This window comes from Anoplophora glabripennis, unplaced genomic scaffold (genome assembly GCF_000390285.2).
Source record: "Anoplophora glabripennis isolate ALB-LARVAE unplaced genomic scaffold, Agla_2.0 scaffold406, whole genome shotgun sequence".
NCBI lineage: Eukaryota > Metazoa > Arthropoda > Insecta > Coleoptera > Cerambycidae > Anoplophora > Anoplophora glabripennis.
In genome coordinates, this window is record NW_019416508.1 from 1 (window position 1) to 22398 (window position 22398).

Consider the following 22398-nt stretch of genomic DNA (forward strand, 5'->3'; position numbering starts at 1 on the left):
GAAGCTGCTTTGATAGATAAAAATATGATTAGAAAGCTGTTTTATTTTTATGAACCGTCAAACTGTAGACGACCACTAATTCGAACATTTACTCTGAAAAATTCAAATACCTACAGATATTAATTGCCTTTTTTATAATTTCTTCAGCTTTCATCAATTTGCATGTTTATATTTATCTTTTTCCTTTATATTTGTTATTTTTTGTGAAAAATGTGTTTGACCTTCATTGTGATCTACAAGAAGAGTCCTGGAAAAAATCTCTGATCACAGATTTCGATAAAAAATTCTTGTTGAGATATTCAGAGAAAAATGAGTTTCAAATGCCATGCTAGGACATACCAGAAAATTTTTTTACCCCCTAATCGAACATAAAATTCAGCATTGTATTGATTGTCAGCATAAAAAATAAAGTGTTCCATTTAATGTCCAAGTTGATGTTGGTTTGACCTTGAAATTTAAAGTCAAGGTCAACCCCAAGGTCAACAGTATATTGGTTTCTAGATATCTTACAATCTGCATCGCAAACCTTCTTTGATAGAACTCTGTCTTGAAAAGTTATCGGAGGTTCAGTTCTTTTTAGGACACTAAAATAAATGCCCACTAAATGCTTGAAGGTAGTCACAACTAAACGATCTCAGTCAGCGCCAAAAATTAAATGAAAACGTACGAACTTGACCCTACCTGCGGCAGCGGATTGTTCGATATCACATATCTTCCAATTTAATTAACATGTCGATCGATCATATCAAAAAATGTGTACATGTTAGTATATATTAATCATAAAGAAGTAACTCTATGGCACTACTCAAGTCCTGCCATGGCGATTTACGTTTCGGATAGAAGAAAAAGGCGATTATATTGTAAATGGCGAGGATCTGTAAGACTAGAATAGCACAATCGAGCGCTATATGAATCCGCTGCTGCTATGACGCGTATATCTTTGGCAGTTTATAAGGAAGATTGGAGATTTTCTGGTAGGTCTTCCCCAGAAGCACGTACAGGTAAATTCCTAGAGTCATAAGGACTTTCTTAGTCGGTTTTATGTAATATCTAAGGCCAAGTCTCTTGCGAAGCGCGTATAACTCGGCATTACGAAGTTGGTTGTAATAGTGCGAGCGAAGACGATCTTCGACAAGAGCTTTTTCATTGTTCTCTGTCGCTCCGAAACCTATTCTCACCAAGCTCTCTCCTATGTTTACTAACTGTGGCTTCTTCTTCTTCTAGAAGTTAAACAAAAATTTGCATATAAACGATATTTCAAGTATCAACAACAAAGTTATGTTTAACTGTAGATGCGACACCAATTTTCTCAAAATTTGTCTTCTTCACTTAATTTGTACAATTTAGAAAACTTACTTGGGATAGGTATGTATTTTTTAAAGCACTGTGTTTAGTTTGTGAATCTTAGTCAAAACATGCCCGATTTTAGGACAGAAATTAAGAAAATAAACTTATGATATGTATTTCTAAAGGTCATGACTCTCGTTCAAAACTACACCCTGTATATCATATATCTATGTCTGTATCAGAGAATAAAAAAAAATAAAACAAAATATATGGTTTATTCAAAAAAATATAATCATATAAAGTGTAACAGTCTAATCATCTCTATAAGTTGTTTGATATATTCACATTCGAGGATTATTTGAACATAAAAGAGGGAATACTACTTCAATCGCTCAAATTTAAAAGTGCTGTGAGTATATAATAAAATGTGTTTCGCGTTTTTTAAATACATTTTTCTTTTCATCTCTTTACAAACAGATCTTATTCAAGTTTAAATGTAATCACTTTTATATCTTGACAATCTTAAATACTATATCACTAGCTTTTATAAAATAATTTATTATACTTTGAATTTTTTATTACAAAAAATAATACGTATATGTCTATTTTCTATTAGGCCCAATTTTATCACGAATAAAATTTAATTAGAAATACCAATTAAATTTGAAATATAAATATATAAATTTTCTTTGCCATTGTTTTTTTTTTTCATATTTTTTGAAAAATGTTACTAATAATCATGTTCAAATAAAATAACGGGACTTAGTCATTGTAAATGAGCATCTCCACAGCACTGGTAAAATCCTGCCAAACAGACTCTCGCTTAGGGTAAAAAAAGAATGAAATAATCTTGTACACAGCAAGAATTTGTGCGAGAAATATGCAACATTCAATAACTAAGTTTATCTGTGATTGCTATGCAGTATATATCGTTGGAAGCTTTGGAATAATCCTTACAGTTTGTTCAATTGTATGAAGGAACGTTGAATACAGATAATTAAGCAAGGAATACAAAGCTTTCTCTATCGGTAATGTGTAGTACTTAAAACCCAGTTTTCTCTTATTCGCATAAAGTTCTGCACTTTGAAGTCGACTATAATACGATAAGAACTTGCGATTCTCTACAAGAGGTTTCTCGATAGTTGCAGGAAAACCGAAACCGACTTTTACCAACTTTTCTCCAACATTAACGAGGCGTGGTTGCTTCTAAAATTAAAAATTACAATAAGACACTATGAAAAACTTCACGCGAACAAATTCAAGACAGATAATTTAATTTGTGACAGTTAATTTGTGCACTCGTAAAATTTAGTACACTCAAAAACATGAGATATTAAAATACATGCATATTTGAGAAAACTGGTGTCAGAATTGCAGAACCAAGTGCTCGTTGTGCCAAAATATTTTTACTTCCATGCATATTTTAAAAATACTCTTACCGTGCACAGAAGAAATCAATGCCAAGGTTAAATGTTTTTATAGAAACTTCTTCAAACGTAACTTACATCTTTAGAAGGTTGCACAAGCAGAACTTCACATTCTACCAAGTTTCGTCCTTTCAAAATAGGTACAAATTTTACTTCGCTGCCAACAACTACAGTCTGTAACCAGCTTATTCCCAGTCCGGTGACATTGACCCCTGTTATTTTGACAGGTAACTGACCAGAAGGTATCAAAGGGATATTAACCAAGGGCTTATGCTGTACCATCAATAAAGCGCCGTCAGGTTCAATTCGCTTCACCAAGCCCGTTAACTCACGCCTTTCTTTAACGAAATGATTAGGGATGTCAGAAGGCGCTTTAAATTTACTAAACTGCAATCATTATTATGAAAAATTTCATATTTTAAATTAATTAGTACTTACCGGTCTCACTTTTCGCATAGCAACTGTTAGCCCAACTAGAGCTACAGAGTAACAGCCAAGCTGAAAGCAAATAATTCATATTTACATGTTATAGAACATAAACATGCTCTATGCCCACCTGTACTCCTCGTATATTTTGATCCATTATGTTTGTAAAACCGTTAAATACATTCGAAACTTGATCCATTTTATTGACTACTTTTATGCCTGATTAATCCTGGACAGAGCATCTAATAAATTGTTTTGTATAGCTAAAAATATCCAGCTAATAATAATGTTAGCAGCTAAGATCACCTTCACTTTATTTTTTGATGTTATGTCATAGTCATATTTTGATGCTGTCAGATGAAAACATTGGAGCGTTTTTTGGCGAGAAAACCGATTGTGCGGTTTGGCGTTTTCGCGAGAAATGAAGTTACCTCGGTTTGCCAAACCAGCAAACCGTATTTGTATGGTAAATTTGAATTGGGTTAATATCCCTATCATTAGTCTAATTATTTTATGTCTCATATCGATGTGAGATGGATGTATATTAATGATTTAAATAAGTGCAGCTGTACATTTCACAATAAATATTTAATATAAAGATGAACTTGAGGTGTACTTTGTGATTATTGAAGTTATAGACAGACCCTAAAGTCAAGTGGCTGACGCGAACTATTAATAAAAGAAACGTCAAGCCCAATGATATTGTGATATGTATTATAAACATCCTGGCGTCAAGCCAACCATGTGGTTTCTTAGGTCGCCAAAAATCGCTTATATTGCATTGATAAAATACGTATTTCGTGGATCATTTTTCATATTTTTTAAAAGCTCGAATAGTTAAAATACATAATTAAAACATAAATAATTAATACGTATAAGAACCGAAGTTAGTTAGGTTACCTTATTTTCGAATGAGCTTACCAATGTTTTACTAAATAAAAGTATAAGTTTGTATATCTCCATGTTTTTATCATGTTTGTATCTATTGCAACCAGTAGATAAAAATAGAACATACCCAGCGCGCTGGTGAGATTCGAAATAGCCTATAGTTTTATAGCTACGATATCGTAGCGTAGAAAGCAATTATAAGGCCATTTCGAATATACAGCATACCAGTTTTATCATTCTATCTTTGTTGAAAGTTGAAACGTAGGTTAAATTTCCGTAGACCATAGGTAAACCAAATTAATTGAGCCCTGAGGCACAGCCAATATATATAAGCTGTGCCTGAGGTATGAGGATAAGATGATTAGGATGCGCAGTGGAATTTGTAGTAGAGTGGGGAACGTCCATTTACTCATATTACCCCTATTACTATCATTATATAGACTTTTGATAAGGCCATTCGAATGAGAATGAACCCATATGAGATTTAGTCATATGAATGAACTTATGTGAATATAATAATATACCTACTGATAGGTACTAATTTAGAGCAGGGCTAATTCAAACAAAATAAAATAAATTTATTGTAGCTGTGAAGCTGAAGAGAAATCTATGACTGTCTGTTGTACATAGTATATACCATTTTTTATTTATGCTTCATAAAAAATAAGTTTAATATTTATATACAACAGTGTCGGGTATATAAAAAAAGATAAATAAACATACCTTGAAATGTTCTTTAAGGTATTGATTAAACAAATCAAATGTAAATTAAATATACTTATGTAAATATAGACGTTAAAAATAAACTATAACCTTGAAAGCTAGTTTGGTATTATCATGAACGTCTATGAAGTTCAATAAACTCGATAAAGCCATAGGTATATAGGTACATAATGTAATATATTTTCCCTCGTAAATGTGTATACTAAGTATTTATGTTTATATTAATATGAATCACTTTTTTCCCGTGAAGAAGGCGTAGTATTTCATGACTGTGTTAACTTGGATTTCCCGATTTCAAACATACTGAAAAAAGAACAATTATTGACCCCTCCGAATGCTACTACGTACGACGCCACTGCGTCCTGACATTCTGACATTCAATCGGTAGGGTCGTCGCCGCCATTGTGAATTATTATAAATATTGTATATTTAGTGTATAAAAAAAGTAAGTACGGCTGTTTTCCGTTGATGATTAATTATTTACAGTCTGTAGAGTAAATCGGCAAATCAGTAACATTGGAGACGACTGTTTTTTTTTTTTGTAAAAGTGTGTCGAAAGCTGCAATTGTTGATTCGCCTGGATTTTGACAATTCACTATCCATTCGTAATATTTGTTTTTGGCTTATTACAAATGTGCTGCACAATATTTTTGCTGTAACTGAGTTAATTTGTTAGGTAGAAATGAATGCAGATCCGCGTAGGCCTGAAAAAGTGCAACGATACGTTCCCAAAACAAATAATGGTAATGGTCAAGAGGACCTTACCCCTGATTACATGAATATCTTGGGTGAGTACTGAGGCTATTAATCTATTTTTAGCTTATTCCTCTGTTAGGCCGGTTATTTTAAACAATAAATCGTTGTGCCTTATTTCCAAACATCAGTACAATGGCTTTATGTCTTCATTTTGAACATTTTAACAACTTGGGTAGAAGTTGAGTAACTCTAGTAGTTTGATGTGGCCTATTTCAAAATATAAAACCATGAATCTATTGTCTTCACTAGAAATGTACATGTAAATACTTAATGCATTTATTTAGGTCAAATTTGTCTATAAATATATTCTCATTGATATGCAATCAGATTTAGGTTATTCAATTAAAGAAATCATTTTCATTGCCCCAAGCATTAGAACGTTCAAAGGAAGTTTATTATATGTTTATTAGCACATAATTTTTTTGTTTTAACTCGTGTTTTAATAATTGGTTAATGTGCAGATAGAAGTAATTGTCAAAGAAATGTATGCATCATTTGAAATGACATTGAGGATAATGTCAAGTATTGGAATTGTGATGCTTCAGTGGTTTTTCGTATTTTGAACAAATAAGTGAATATATTCATAGTATAGCAAGAGGTGTCATAAGTTATAACAGTACCATAATTACGTAATTTAATACCTCTCCAAAAGATATAACATCATTTGTTTCAAAAATGTATAAGGGTCGTACGAATCTGATAACGTAAAATACTGTAAAAGTTACATGTGAATTCTACTGAAAAATAATAACACCCAAAACAATGTAAGAAATTTCGATATTATTATTAGTGCAATAAAGTGTATATTTAATAAAAATGTAATGAAAGTAATCAAGTTTATAACATAAATAGATATTAATATGAATGTAACAAATTTATGATCATAATTATTTCTGTAATATATCTTACATTGACCGTCATTGTTAAAATCAAAATATATTAAATATTTTTATACATTCGTTAGTTTCAAGAAATTGTGACATTCATAGAACTGCTCTGAAATCTAGTTTTTTTTTTATTAGTCATGGTTTATGAAATCAAATATGAAATAAAGTTATAAGTATGTGGGATGAGACAAAAAGTTAGGGAAATCGAAGTGAAAGTTCTATTTCGATTAAAGACTGTTTTGACGCCTTTTGTACTACATTTAGGCAATTTTAATTTTTATTCTAAAAACAACTTGAATGTTTTAGATAATTTCTGGGTACATTATCAAATATTATCCCTTACTTTTTCAGCGTCCTGTATACCAAATAAAATAAGTTTTTATAATCAAACTGCTGCTTCTATTATTAATATAAAGTCTTTATTTAATCTCAATGTTGTAAATATATTTGCGATACTGATAGAGAGCAGCCGTATTGAGTGTGAATGGGTAGCACAGTAGTGTAGTGAGAAATTATACTGAAATTTTCCGTAGGTCAGCACCAGACCACGGCAAATGTAGCTGAGGCCGCAGACAAGCACGCAGAATCGTCTGTGAGCATAGAGCCGAACCTTCAAGCATCCTGTCCTCTTGAAGAAGCTCAGCCTGTGACTGACGAGCTTGCCGCGACAACCAACGCTACCAATGCTACCAATGTGATACCCACGAGCCCTCAGTACGGCATCGCCATTATGTCTAACCCACCCGTCATGCCTACTACAAACGACATCCCCACGGAAACCCTCACACCATCCACAGAGACCATAACGGACACCACGGCCAAGCCGTCTGATGAAAGTAAGGAGCTCCACTCGACGCCAAGTCGTAACGACAGGTTTAAGGTCGTAAAAATTGCTAGTCTGGAGCCTTTCAAGAGGGGCCGTTGGAAATGCATGGACTATGTTGACGAGGCACCACCAGCAGGCACGGTGCGGATGCCGCAGTCGACGGGCAGCATACAGATGGCGGGAGGCCAATACTTGCAGACTCAGAGCCTCCCCCAGCAACAAATCCAGCAGATGCTGCTGCAGAGCGGGTTCGCCAACGGCACCCAGTTTTTTCAGAACATGCAGCCGCAGATGATACCGCAAGGACAGTATTTTTACCCGCAGGTGGCGAATATGCCCAACCAGACGTTACCCCAACAAGTGTCAAGCAGCATGCCCGCCCAGTTCATTGGCAATCAACCGTACTTCCAGGCCGGTGTGGTTCAAAACGCAGCGGGATTCACCATGCAGCAAGCTTACCCGAACGTTCAGTACATACCGGCTAACTTAATCCAGAACCAGAACAGTGCATTCGTTCCCACATCACAAACGCTTCAAATGCCCGCCAATTTCCAACAGAGTCAAACGTACGCGGGACAACCGAACGTGTCCCAGTCCAACATTGCCCAGCCTCTCGTCAACGGTCACAATTTCACCCCCCAGACTGAGCAGCAGGTGACCGGCAGCCTGCCTACGCAAAGTGCGAAAAGTGTCATACTGAACACTAACGTTCCGCAGCCGGTCGTAAGTCAGACGCAGTTAACGCAACAAAACATCCAGAATCACATACCCGTACAGGGCAACCAGTCGCTCTCCGTCATGCAGGCACAGCAATTCCAACAGGCCTACCAGCAGCCCGTAGCGGCGCAACTGCCCCAGTCGCAGAATTCCAACCAAGTGGCACAGAACGTTCAGACCCAGCCGGGGCCCCAGGTGGTTCAGGTGCAGTCGCAACCCTTCGACCAAAGCCTGCCTAGCAATATATACACCAACCCGCAGTTCCCCATGAACGTGAACAGCCTGACGGTACTGGATAACAACGAGAACTCTGGCGAGGTGAACGAGACCAACAGCGGGGTGGACACGATGAGCGAGAGCGCCGACGACTTGGCCAAGACCAATCCGGTGGTGAACGCCATTGATAATAAGATCGAGCAGGCCATGGACCTCGTCAAGAGCCATCTCATGTATACGGTCCGGGAGGAGGTGGAGGTGTTGAAGGAGAAAATCGCTGAGTTGATGGAGAGGATACAGCAGCTCGAGACGGAGAACAACTACCTCCGTTCTCAGATCCCGAAGAGCCAGAGCGTCGCTCCTCCGGCTACGTCGAACAGTATGAACAATCCCACCACGCAAACTAGTGCGATACCGACCAACCCTAGTCCCAATTATATTCCTAGTTCTAACGCCAACACCGTCTCCACACCCCAATCTAGTACGCCCGTCACTAACCCTAGTCACAATCCCATTCCCAATACTCAAGGCCACTCCATGCCTCCCGGAGAAGCCATAAATCCCCCCCAGCAGCAGTAAATCCTTAGCTTCGTTCGGCCAGTTGTGTTGATTAATAATACTCTGCGGACTTTCGGATCTTTCGTCGTTTCTTTCTGTTCCTCTTCCTTGGTAGATTTTGTTCTAGTTTAGCCGTTTCTGGATTAATGTTTTTGAGGGTTGTTAAAGGCATCGGCGGCTCCAAATTCTTGATTCGTATAATCGCAGACGTCGGTTAAATTGTTCGTAAGACGGCGCAAAGTTTTTGTAGTTCGTATAGCGGCAAAGGAAGTTTGAAATGAATTTCCCAGCAAGAACTATTTATTTTTTGTTTGTCTGACCTGTCTTTCTCTTTCATTAATAATTTTCGTTTTCTGAAAATATAGCGTAAAAAATTTTAAAAAGTAATATACAGGGTGTCCCGCTTTATAGGTGTCTAGCAAAAAACAAATGAAGCTTAAATATCTTTTTATTAAATTGACTTCAAAATTTCAAATCTTAAACTTGCTACAGTTTCTTTGTGTTATGTTTGAAAAATCACTTCAGGAATTTTTTTAAAACGCAATCTAATAGCAAGAAGTTAATGTCGCTTTTGCTTGGGCTATTGTATTTGGTTTTGTTCAAAATTAATTATGTAAAAAAGCCTATCAGGGTTTATACCTGAAAAACTGAGAAAATCAGATCCGGAAATGTCAAGGAAATATCAGGATTTTCTGAAATTTCCATGGATTTTTGTGATTGTGATTGTTCTTCATTTATCAGGTACTACCACTAGATGTCTCTAAATTATTCTGTTCTAAATTACACAAACCAAACATTACTTGCTGATACAACTTCTCAAAATAAGAAAAAAGTTGGGAAATGCTTAGTTTCCGCGATAGTTTCAAAACAAGTTGTATTTCCTGAAATTGATTTTTAGAAGATATCCAAAACGTTTAAAAATAAACACTTTATTAGACGAAATGGAGAGCCTAAATAAAATTTTGCCTAATGTTTCTTGATGTGACAATTTTTGACTTATTTAAAGCTCGCACTTGAAAAAATGTTTATATAAAAATTCTCTTGCACTTTTTTTTTAATTTAAAATACCCATTTTTGAGTATATCCTGATTTTCTTTTCTAAATAAACTAAAAAATGATGCTAAACATGGAAAAGGTTTACCCATTTTTTTCTAAAACTAAATGGTTTTAGTTCATAGTAGCCATTTTTCTTATGAAGAATTAAAAGTTTAATATCTGTATTAGGGTGGCCCAAAAAAAAAACTAATATTTTTTCTTTCGTGTCTCTTGTGAAAATATGTTAGTTTAACATGTTTTAAGAGCCCTCTCAAAAAATCGGCTCAAAAAAACCTTTTTAGAGGTCGCTCAAGATTTTAAAAAATTTCCAAATTCGTCAAAAATTGAATTTTTTTAAAATTTTTTTTCGTTATTTTATCATTTTCTAAGTTGGAAAAAAATCTCGATTCTGAAAGTTTCAAATCGATATTTTAATTTCTAAAGGCCACTCATAATTATTTTAACTTTAAAAGTAATGTACCTGATTTCAAGCGACCTCTAAAAATAAATATCAACGGACAAATATTTTTTTTTTATTGAATATAATGAACAAAAGAATAGAAATAAATCACGACACTTAAATTTTAAAAAATTTAAAAATTATAAATATGAAACTCGCAGTGCGGTAGTAAATTTTGCCTCGAGAAATTTTTTAATGGTCTTGTGATTTATTTCTATTCTTTTGTTCATCAAATTCAATAAAAAAAATTAGTTTGTTGATATTTATTTTTAGAGGTCGCTTGAAAACATTTTAGGTACACTACTTTTAAAGTAAAAATAATTATGAGTGATCTTTAGAAATTAAAATATCGATTTGAAATTTTCATAATTGAGATTTTTTTAACCTAGAAAATGATAAAATAAAGAGAAAAAAAATTTAAAAACTCAACTTTTGACGATTTTTGAAATTTTTAAAAATCTTGAACGATCTAAAAAAAAATTTTTTTAGAGCTGATTTTTTGAGGGGGCTCTTAAAACATGATAAACTAACATATTTTCATAAGAAACCCGAAAAAAAAATCGGTTTTTCTGGGCAACCCTAATCTGTATAAATTATAATTTGTTTGGTTTTAGGTGCTCCGAATTTATTAAAAAAATTTTTTTCAAAAGTTTCAGTTTGAACACCCCGTGTCTTGGAAACTAAACGTTTTTTGACCCATATGCTCTTAGGATTGAGTAAAAATTTGCAAAAAAACATTTTTGGCTGATTAAAATCCCATTTTCTCCTAAACTAAAAATCCCCCAATATATCTAGGATCAAATCTCATTTCATATTCAGACAAGCAAAAATTGTTTGAATGAATGACTTTTTTTTAAATCAAAACTCTTATTTGGGGAAAAATATAAACTGTACGTCAACCACTGTATAATTTTCAAAACTATCATATTTTATTAAAGATCATTGTGACAGACCAAAAATTAGGAAAATGGTGGTGAAAAATGGAAACCAATGTAGAGCCTACATGTTTACCTGCCAATTTTTTTAAATCTTCGTGTACAAGCTTGAAATCATAATTTTTTGATAAAAATTTGTTGAATATGACGAAAATTGCATTTTTTCAATAATAATTAAAAAAAATAAATGAAAAATAGAGATAAAATTTAAATTAATAGGAGTGTACCAGAAACAATGTTAAATTTGCTTAAAAAGTTTAAAAATTATGTTCTTTATAGAAATAGGCAAGGGACTATTTTGAGAATTAATGTCACTTTTCAGAAAAAAAATATTGTTAATACAATTTTTCAGATTGGCTCCAAAAAATATAGTATCAGGCATAGGATTTGCCACCGTGAGGAAGTTTTAACTTAGTAGGCTATGCGTATTCTAATAAAAAATATTTGATCTTCATTTGTTTTTACGTACTGCACTTCAGAGTGGGCGAAATATGACATTCTTGGAGGGGAGGGGGGGTTTCTCCTATATTTCAGAAAAGAGAAAACAAGTAGTTTAGACGTCTGGTTTTGATTTTTGAGAAAAGTTGAATGGCGAAAACTACATCTCGATATTTTGATTCTTGTAAGAGATACAGGGCGTTTTCCCAATTTGGCCATTTTCTTAAAGTCTTACAACTCTTATTTGTGAAGATAATTTATTTTTATAAATAGGATTTTTAAACTGTTTTCTTTGTGTAGAATCCAGTATGCGATATTTTTCTATGATCTCCAGTTTTTCGGTTATAACAAGAATTTAAATATTTTTTAAAAATGGAACAATTTTTTGATTTTTGAAATCTGCGAAAAATTTTTGATGTATTACACATTTTTACACAAATAATTTCCTCCAATACATCAAGTAATAATTGATTACAAAAAAAAATTGGTTTTTATATATGGAAAAAAAGTGGAAATATCAAGTGACCCATACCATTTGAAAGGAAATTTTTCATAGATTTCAAATATAGAAAAATATATAGGTTCTGTTTAAAAAACATATATATTTATGCTGTAACTTAAAAATTTAAAGTTATAGAAAAATATTGCTTTGGTTCTTGCATTTTATATAGAAAACTGGGCAAAGAACTCTTTGCAAAAATCAAATATTTTCACAAACTAAAAAGTTATAGAACATCATAGAAAATGACCAAAACGTACAAACGCCCTGTATCTTTTGACATTCAACTTTTGTTTTTGAAAAAAAAGAAACAAAGGAATCGAATTTGGCCCACCGTGTACACCTATAAATTGGGACACCGTGTATGCGTCCTTATGCCTTTTGCAACTGCAAAATATTAGTTCAAAGCATTAGTTTTAGCACAATTATGAATATTGGATAGTACCTACTGATTATTTATTTTGTCACGATTTTTTTAACTGTATCTATTTACCTTTAGAAAAATGGAAGATTAAAAATAGCTTTAATTTATATTTATATATTTAAGTACCTTATTCTAAGCTGGTGTACACCAAGAAACAGTCGTCTTTCCAAATTTATATTGTGTTTTGAATGATTGAATACATTTTTACCAACAATTCACAGTATGATATAAAATTTTCATAAACGTGCTATAAATGTTTTAATCTTTCATTTGCGCAGTTCGATGTTGTTGCAGTTATTGTGTAAAGGGAAAAAATGGGGGATTCTGATTGGCCGATTAAAGGAATCTGTATATTGTGTAAAATTTTGTAAAGTATGTATTATATGAAAGGAAATTAAGCCAAATTTTTAATTTGGTGCTATTTGAAACTGTGATTTTATTACACCATTTCTTATTTTTCTTTTATTTTGTTACTTTTAAAATAAATTGCTATTATAATATTACTATTTTTATAATAATCCCGTGTAAAAAAATATTATCTGTCTAGTAATAATGATAATAGTCAAGTATAAACAATGTGTCTAGCTATTAGAGGAATATAGAAATGTATACTCAAGAAAATATTTACTTACTATTATTTTTTTGCTTTATTTAGCAGTGTATCAAGATTATTTAGTAGGATCTAGTGGTTTTTGCCTTTTGTTTTTAGTTAACCATAAAAAATTTTTGCTTGGGTACGTAATCTTTTGAATAGATAAAAAAATTATACATTTTTTTGTTGGTAACGTAAGCTGCTCAAAATGCATTTATTATTTCCTAAAGAGGTTACGTGTTCCGAACGAAAATCTTTGAGTTGCGTCTAAATGTGCGATTGTTCTAGCGGAAAGGACATGCCGATAAGTCTGTGGATGACTGTGTGCATAAACTGTAATCAATGTCTTAGAGAATTTTTTTAGCGAATATGTAAAATTCATGGGGAATGTAGACAATTATGGCTGTGTTATTGATAATGAAATTATTTCTGCGTAGGGAAATATGTTGTTTAAATTTACTGGACTGCACCTACTGCTCCTGACTGTATTGTAAATCGTAATTTTTACATATTTTTATGTAAAATAATTTTTCTATATGTGTATTTTACAGAACTCGGAAGATATTCTTTTCCAAACGATTGCTTTGTTATAAAAATTTTATTTCTATCCCACTTCTGATTCGGCGCCCATTGTGGGGCATGAAATATCGCGCATCAGGAAGGAGATATTTATTAATTTCATTTCTTTCATTAAAATTTTTATAGCAGAGCTTAAAAAATAAATATATGTTGGGGTAACGCCTATCAAAAATGTAAGTTCGAACGATGTATTTTTTATTGATTTCGAAAATATTCACGTAGTGAAGTTTCCTTTTCTTTGAAGACTGTATTTTGCCAAAAAGAAAAAGGATGTAAAATGTCATGAGTGTCATAACTCGATTCTGTTTTATTTAGTTTTAGTTGCTTATAAGTGCTGTTTGTGTGATCTTGATGAACGTCACGAAAAAATGTTGTATAGTTATAATTTATCCAAATATACATTTTTATTACAAGTTCTATATTTGTTATATCCTACTTAATGATATTAATGAAGCTAGTGTATGATTTTCAATGCTGTGTTGTACTGTAGTCAAAAAACAGTAGAAAAGAAATTATTTTTTTCTGATATAATTATTATTCTAAAAATCTAGAATTGTATATTACGTGCTTTATCCCACTTCTGATATTCATAGAATTAAAGCTGCTGAACATGTCTGGGTATATTGATAGTGTAGGTAACATCTTTGTGTGTTTAGAAAATTGGTTATCTTCCTAGGTGTTAAGAAACTGGAAACTGGTGTGACTAAATGTATAATATTTTCGAAAATAATCTAAAATTTACGGTTTGTGAATAGGCGTAGCTTTAAGTTCAGCACATTTCACTTATTTGTAAATTTCGTTCAACATTTTGGTTACACTTAAGTGGAATACACTGATATTGCAATCTATCTCCAGTATTCTACCACATCTCTACTGAGGTACGAATATTTGTAACTGTTGTGTTGTATTATTTATTTTTTACGAGATGCGTTTATTATTGGATTTCACTAGGCTAATCTATATTTTATTACACCATTACAAATATATGAAATTATAAAATAAATATTACTGAACATTTTTCGATGTTTTGTTTTCTCCATATATTTTTTTAAATATGTGTTCATTTCAAGTGTATAATATTTAGGTTAAGCTTTTAAAATATATACGAGGGTTGCCATTTATATTTCGGGAATGGACGATCCTGGTGCTGCCATCTGACAACCGACGTTGTTTTCAGTGACTTCCTTTTTATTCCCGCGCATCAAAAATAAAATAGATCAACGTTTTTCGAAGCGGTTGATGCGTTTAAAATGCATGTTTTGGAGGTACCTCAATTGGAATGGAAAAAGTGCTTCGAAAATTGATTCAAGCGCGTGCAAATGTGTATTGATTTTCATGGAGAATATTTTGAAAAGCTCTAGAGCCGTATACGATGATTAATTTCTTTTTTGTTCTCTATTCCCGAAATATAAAAGGCAACCCTCGTACTAATAATTTGTTTTAATGTTATTTGTCGTTAAAACAAAAAAATATTTTTCAGGTATGATATTTAGCATGTGTGGTCTTATGATGCGGCTAAAATGGTGTGCTTGGGTAGCCCTCTACTGTTCTTGTATTAGTTTCGCAAATTCCAGATTATCAGATGATACAAAACAGGTAAATAAATGATATAAAACTTTTTCGAAAAATACATTTGGAAGTGTAGTCTTTCCGATCTCAATTGAATAATCAAGGAGGTTGGCAGTAGTTTGTTCCAATAGTTATTTAGCCATACCCATATACAGGTCTGATCGAACTAAATGTGGAAGTGGTAGAAGCGCGCGGGGGCAAACGGCGTATAACAGCTGCACTGGGCGACTGGGCAATAAACCTTAGTTGTTGACAAATTGCCTAGCAGTGCAGTGCAGCAATGCGGAATTTGGTGTGGTTTAGGTAATTTTAATATATTATAGGCACCTTCACCTTAATCATTCATATTATAATTGCGAAAGGGAGAAATAAGAGGGATATTTTGCTTATTAATATTACAACATGGCATTTTGGAGACCTTTTGAAACGGAACAAAACGAAATTTACAATATATATTGTAAGTATATTGTTGGCCAAATGAACATATATAGAAATTTTTTACACATTATATACAAATTATAGAGATGGGCACTTTTCGGAAAAGTGTGTTACGGACATGTCGATGAAATGTCCGGACATGTCGGGAAAAGTACTTTTGACCTTGAATCTAATAAGGCACCTATGAGCTATGAGTGACGTCTTGTTTTCACAGGTCACTACTTAAGGGTACACAAAGCAAAATATTACCTTTATTCTAATGAATATGTGTCGATATATTTTACTTATTACCTACTTTTAGACTTTTTTATAAACTGGTTTCTAATTTTCCCCGGATAACCAATACACTAATTTAAATGTTTTTCCATTCTTCTGGAATTCTTAAAAAATATTTTTGAGCAGAATGATTTTTACTTAATTCAGAAAAATATAACCAAACTGTTGATTTTGGCGTCATACTTCATTAATAAACTATTTATGTATTAAATATTAAATTAAGAATCAGCTGATTACTATTTACTAATAGTTAACTTTGCCAAAAATAATAAAATATGGACATATTTTTAAAATGTCAGTTGCAGTTAAATTACCAACAAAATTACAAGAAAATGGTTAAATATCTTTAATTTTACATGTACCAACCTCAAAAATTTTTTGCGGGAATTATGAATGCAATTTTTCAATCTAGAAAAATGCCCACAGGACATGTCCTCTTTTCACGACATGTTCGATGGACATGTCCAGCAGACATGTTCGCGGCACATGTCCAACAAATTATTATACTTTTTTACCTTTATCAGAAAACTTTTAGGGACGCCTATGAAATTCATTAAATTTTATTGCTAGGCGTTTTTATCCATGTTCAACTGACTTCGGAAAGACTATACCTAATAGAGAAAGTAAATTATAAATTACCTTTTAGTTTGTCTGTGTTGCGGGTTGCATTTAGTTTGCAATCTACAGTGCATTAAATTTTTTAAAATACTCCTTATAAATGTTTTTTTTTATAGATTTTGAGTTCGTTTATGTTATCGATTTCTGCAATAGTGATGTCATACTTACAAAATCCACAGCCGATGACTCCTCCATGGGCTTCTGCAGTGAACTAAATGGGATCGTTTAAAATTAACCATACAGGTTTTTCCACAAGTAGAGTCGTAATGGAGTAGATTACGTTTATAGAAAAAGTAGACGTATAAAATTTATTTATAAAAATATATACATTATAAATACAGTCAGTTTCACATGTTAATGATAGAAATATATTATTTGTAATGAATTATCTAGTTTATTTACAAGTTTTTGCAGGGGCGCTACGAGGATAATAGTTTGACGATACGACAAAATTTCTTAAACGATTCTTGAGCAAAAGTTTCAACGAATATGTAAATACAGGGTGTAACTTCAAGTAGGGGTCAATTTTTTAGGGGTAATAGTATAGGTTCCCCAGAGTACTATTATGAAAATAGTCGAATTTATAATTTGTTTTTTAAACAAGTAAACTATTGTCTACGCCGTTACTGGACAGTTCCCGGACTCGGTTTATGTGCGCGCTTATCGGTGTTGCCAGTTGTTACCTTTTTGTAAAAACAGATCGTTATAGTCACCATTTTTTTGATGTCGATGCGGCCGAAGCATTTTTTAAAGCACTGCGTTTAGTTTGTGAATCACAGTGTCAATGACCTAGTTTAGGGTGAACTGCATAATATACACGTGATGTGATATGACAATAGGGTGCTAGGGGGCAAAAAAACATACGGTCAACGTTAATTCGGTGAAACGAAAATGGCCGATTATATTTATCGTTTGATATTTTATTATATTTATTTAATTTGCTTGTCCAGCGACGGGGCATGAAAATTACCAAAAAAAAAAGTTAAGAAATCGGTTCTCATGGCGGAATCCGAGGAAGTAAAGTTATGTGTGTTTTTAAAGAACAAATATTGTCTCCATAAATATGACCCCCATTCAAGGTTATTGCCTGTCATATACAAAAGTTCTAAAACACAAATAGAATTGATCTTGGACATCATCACAGTCCACAATTTATCTTTAATAATGCCTTTTTCAATATCTAATCATTAGAGTTCGGGCAATGCGGCTCCTAACAGAGTTGTACTCAGTTTTCATTCCAGTTATTCACTAGACGTTATTCATAGCGTTCGGTCGCTGCGACTCGTAATAGAGTCATAGGTACTCAAATTTCATTTCAGTTGTTTACTGGATGTTTTTTCAATGCTCAATTTCTTCTAGTACTGTAATTTGTCACTGCATATTTAAATAACACAGCCACACACAAAAACAGTTGTCTGTACCTTTCACGCGTAGTATTTTTGCCTCCTGATCACGAATTCGTTGTCTGAATTGAGCTACCACATCTCAAGAATTTCCTAACCTCGAAAAACTGATCAAAAATAGCAATCTTACAAAATTTAAGATGGCGGATACAAGATGGCCGACCAAATTTTCAAAAAATAACATTCGCGCCAAATTTGGTATACGGGGGTTTTCGGGATCGCTGATCACGGATCCGAGGTCAATATTGCAAAATTCAAGATGGCCGGCCAAATTTTCAAAAAGTAACAAATTCGCAGCAAATTGCGAAATTCATTTTGTAATATTTTTGTTTACTTTATAACCAGAGTACCCAATCATGTTTTAACCTTTTTTTTCGACTATATCTTGTTCTTTTTTCTGTAAAAGATCTATTCATGGGTTTTCTGCCTAATTTCAGGTAATAAAGTACATAGGTAATTAAATTTTTAAAAACGAATTTTGTAAATCTGATCTTGGATTCGTGATCAGTGACCCCGAAAACCCCCGTACACCAAATTTGTCGCGAATGTGTTATTTTTTGAAAATTTGGTCGGCCGTCATCTTGAATTTTGCAAAATTGACCTCGAATTCGTGATCAGCGACCCGAAAACTCCCGTATATCAAATTTGGCGCGAATGTGTTATTATTTGAAAATTTGGTCAGCCGCTATTTTGAATTTTGCAAAATTGACCTCGAATTCGTGATCAGTGACCCCGAAAACCCCCGTATACCAAATTTAGCGCGAATGTTATTTTTTGAAAATTTGGTAGGCTGCCATTTTGAATTTTGCAAAATTGACCTTGAATTCGTGATCAGCGATCCCGCAAACCCCGGTATACCAAATTTGGTGGGAATCTGTCATTTTTAAAAATTTGGTCGGCCATCTTGGATCCGCCATCTTGAATTTTGCAAAATTGACCTTGAATTCGTGATCAGCGATCCCGCAAACCCCGGTATATCAAATTTGGCGCGAATCTTATTTTTTGAAAATTCATGATATCTGACCTTAATTGATCCGTTTTTTTTTTTGAGGTTAGAAAAATAACCATAAATTCTGACCGCGGATTCACGTTCGCCGGGGTCTTAACCATATAAATGAACATTTGAATATACAAAAAAAAAAAAATATTTTTCCTAGCACTTTTTCGTGAATTTTTGCTGTGCCCTCTATTTTGAGGTTAGGAAATTCCTGTGATGTGATAGCTCAATTCTGACAACGGATTCACCATCAGGAGGTAAAAATATTACAGATAACATGTGTCGCATGAAAAGTACATACAACTTTTTTTTTGGTGTGGGGTAATTATTTATAGTGTCTAGGAAATGATGGGCAATCTACGTATTTGGGTAAATCTTTTAAAATATCAAAATTTTATATAAAAATTTTGGAAATTGAGTTTTTCGTAATAACCCTTATCTCAAATGTTGATTTTAGCTCTATTATTTGAAAAAAAAACAAAAAACCAACCGTTTTCGAGATCAACAAATTTACCGATTTACAATCACACTTTTAAGTCCGGTTCTGTCACGAGCCGCTTGTTCCCGAGCTCTACTAACGACACCTAATTTCATCGTTGTTCTAAAGAGCGACGTCCCTGTATTTTTGCACGTCATCCGCCGATGCGTTACTCAACGAATTCTTACTCGTCAACCTATCCACCTGTTTCTTATAAATCAAGAAGTCCGGCCCGTCTAGGGGACCGTAATAGATGGGCACCCCGTAATTAGCCACTGGTTGCGCGTAGAAACCGGTCCTGTTCCGTATAATATGCCCGCCTTTGTTAATTTCGTTCAGAGCGTCTACCGAGGCACACTTCGTCAATCGCGGACTAGTCTTTGTGTCCGGCGACACCCTGTAGTTTGGAATGATGGCGCTGCTGGTTTCTGTTATCGACTCGGACATCCAGGGTTGGACTTGGTCTCCCAGTTTCTCGCCGACCATGGTGTTTTCTTCTAAGAAGCGTAAGTCCATTAAGGACTGGGCTTTTTTAACTGCAATCGTAGATTGTTTAGTCCACTAAAAGGTGTAAATTATACTAGAACCTACCTGCCATGTCGTTATTTATAATATTAGGAACGAAAATGCTCGCGTTGAATTCGCTTTGGGTAGTACAGAACTGGTACCCGTCGATGGGTAACGGAATCATGTTGTTGGGTAAGGGACCAGCCCACAAGTGCGGTGTTGAACCATACCTAAAACATGAAATTATGCATTCTAAGATCTTAATATTTGGTCCGTCGAGCCGGATATTTTAAGAACTTGATTTGGTCCTTCGAACCGGATTTTCTTCACTCACCTACTTAAAGTTGCGTTGATCTGCTCCACAGAGTGATCGTATCCGTTGTTTTGGTAGTACTGGCTATTAAGAGGGGGTAAGTTTTCCCTCGAAATGGGTACGGCTGCCATGGTCAAGTCTCTTAATCTCTTATTCACTAACTCCTCGTCCTTCCACATGGTGTAGAGAGATTGGATCAATATTATTTCTATCACATTAACGACTATCCTAATCAGCCAACAGGCCAGCTCCGTTACGCCGTAGAGGCTTTCTATCCTCTAAAATGAGAAAAAATATGGATTGATTGTTTGAGAAGATACCCTGATAAAATAATTTTGTGTATTTTCTACATGGAGATTTTAATGTGTCGTTTATTTTGCATAGTGTCTAATTTTAAAAGTGCCTAATTCTATTTTTGCTTATGGTGAAAAAGTTAACAATTTTTTGGAACCTTCTGAAATGGCACGCCTATGGAATCGACGCCTACTGTTTTGGACTTGGAATGTAGCTGCCACTATTGACTTTATATTCTGAATAATGCAGAATGAACTAATTTAATTAGTTTTAAATAATGCGTATTACGTTGCTGCTATTTAGAATTTGCAGTTTTACAATGCAATAATTAGCATTGTGTAGACGAGAGTGCTGATTAGTTGCAACGCGTATTGCGAAACGTTTCCAATAAGCGGCCTTCGTTTCAGTAGGTAAAAGTAACAAACGTGAAACTTACCCAATACTGAATGCTCATGTATATTACCATGCCAGCCTCAGGAAAGGTCAATATGGTAATGGAAAACATCCACGAGATAAGACACAGGGAATTTTTCTGAAAAAAAAAAACAATTTCGTGATGATTTTACGTGATAAAGATACGTAATTTTAAAGATAAATGGGCAGCATATAATATTCCTACAAATCTTTTCAATATTATGCCCACGTAATCGAAATCAAAGTTGTTTTTAAATGTTAAAATTAAATTTATTCATTTATTATTATTATTATTATTATTTATTTTGTTTTAGACAAATACAAACTGTATAAAACAAGTCGCAAAAAACTCACACAGGGTATAAAAACATTTGGTTACTAAAAATAATTTTAATCGTTTTTTAAAAAAGATACAAAGGTATACAGGGTGGTCCTTTTTTCACGGCTCACCATTAGCATCTGAGAAAGCGTAAGATATCAGGGTGATTCAGATTAGAAAAAGTTGCGCCTTTTCAGGACCATTAAAATAAACCAAACAGATCAAAGATATTTGCTGCCGTTTCTGAAATATTGTTGAAAAACTGAAAATAGCGGCCTTATTTCATAATTTTTTTTGGCGTGTATAAACACTTTTTGTGTACTAACACTAATATCTATCTATAACAGAAAGAGCTCAAATTTTGTACTGGGCGATAATCCATTTTCGTCGAAAGAAGGATTGACCGCAAAAAACTTGTGATTTTCGCCCGTTTTTTCACAATTCACAGAGAATTAAAAAAAAAAATACATAAAAATATGTTTTTGGTCGCAAATTACTTGTCGTAAAAAACTGAAATGAGCATAGTTTTTAGTATTTTGAAAATTTAAAAAATCACCCCTACTTAGGGGTTGCAAAAATGCCAGAAATGAAGAATTTGAATATTACCAATTGATATAAAAACTATTAGCATCTGAATTATCTTAATATAATTTTTTGGAATTTTTACAATTATTTCTGATATTCTCTATTTTTTGGGATGATTCCACCCTCTGAGCGCGCTTAATGGTGGATTTTCTAATTCAACATGCTTATTTCAGTCATGAGAATAAATCTTTCTCTATATCAAGAATCATTCGATAGAAAAATTCACATGCTAACAGTTTTTATACAGGATGATTCAGAACTTATCCAAAAAAAAATTCTGGATGTACAGTGGACCCTTACAAATACAATTTTGTAAAGAAAAAATCAAAAAGGGCAGTTCGAAAATGATTTAAAAATATACTTCTGCACGGCACTGGAAACTGGTCCACTGTAAAACCTGACCTCGCACAATGCGACCGGCATGGAGGTGTGATAAAAACGGACAAAAACTTTGGCAAGGAAAGAAATATATAAATAGAATTTTATCGCACCTATTTTATATCGGCAAATTCAA

General features: G+C 33.5%; 3 protein-coding genes across 5 annotated transcripts in view; 1 reads left to right on the top strand and 2 right to left on the bottom strand.

Annotated features, from left to right (window-relative positions):
• Positions 1–13: 13 nt before the first annotated feature.
• Positions 14–3479, bottom strand: LOC108909968. 2 transcript variants are annotated; one of them, XM_018714447.2, is made up of 4 exons: positions 3271–3479; positions 3153–3212; positions 2793–3101; positions 14–1220 (listed from the first exon to the last, which is right to left on the bottom strand). In XM_018714447.2, exons 1-4 carry the CDS (start codon positions 3337–3339, stop codon positions 924–926), a joined length of 735 nt encoding a protein of 244 aa, XP_018569963.1. In that variant the 5' UTR covers positions 3340–3479; the 3' UTR covers positions 14–923. The 2 variants fall into 2 exon arrangements, with proteins under 2 accessions (XP_018569963.1, XP_018569964.1); XM_018714448.1 differs by lacking the exon at positions 14–1220 and adding an exon at positions 1544–2493.
• Positions 3480–5106: 1627 nt separating this feature from the next.
• On the top strand, positions 5107–9075 carry LOC108909975 (protein bunched, class 2/F/G isoform). The gene is made up of 3 exons (XM_018714457.1): positions 5107–5196; positions 5428–5539; positions 6928–9075. Exons 2-3 carry the CDS (start codon positions 5434–5436, stop codon positions 8730–8732), a joined length of 1911 nt encoding a protein of 636 aa, XP_018569973.1. The 5' UTR covers positions 5107–5196; positions 5428–5433; the 3' UTR covers positions 8733–9075.
• Positions 9076–19142: 10067 nt separating this feature from the next.
• Positions 19143–22398, bottom strand: part of LOC108909969 — a 24870-nt gene continuing 21614 nt past the window's right edge. For both annotated transcript variants that reach the window (XM_018714450.1, XM_018714449.1), the window contains 4 exons: positions 21003–21098; positions 20294–20550; positions 20044–20189; positions 19143–19988 (listed from right to left, as the gene is read on the bottom strand). In XM_018714450.1, coding sequence (XP_018569966.1) covers positions 19576–19988; positions 20044–20189; positions 20294–20550; positions 21003–21098 — 912 coding nt within the window. In that variant the 3' untranslated portion in view covers positions 19143–19575. The remainder of the gene's footprint in view (positions 19989–20043; positions 20190–20293; positions 20551–21002; positions 21099–22398) is intronic.

What these genes read in the sequence shown, in the direction of transcription:
- LOC108909968 (XM_018714447.2), bottom strand. Translation starts at nt 3,339, where the DNA reads ATGGATCAAGTTTCGAATGTATTTAACGGTTTTACAAACATAATGGAT. An exon ending in AAAATATACGAGGAGTACAG is followed by an intron (nt 3,213 to 3,270) that starts GTGGGCATAGAG and finishes ATTTGCTTTCAG; the next exon opens with CTTGGCTGTTACTCTGTAGC. An exon ending in CTATGCGAAAAGTGAGACCG is followed by an intron (nt 3,102 to 3,152) that starts GTAAGTACTAAT and finishes TAATGATTGCAG; the next exon opens with TTTAGTAAATTTAAAGCGCC.
- LOC108909975 (XM_018714457.1), top strand. Translation starts at nt 5,434, where the DNA reads ATGAATGCAGATCCGCGTAGGCCTGAAAAAGTGCAACGATACGTTCCC. An exon ending in TGATTACATGAATATCTTGG is followed by an intron (nt 5,540 to 6,927) that starts GTGAGTACTGAG and finishes AATTTTCCGTAG; the next exon opens with GTCAGCACCAGACCACGGCA.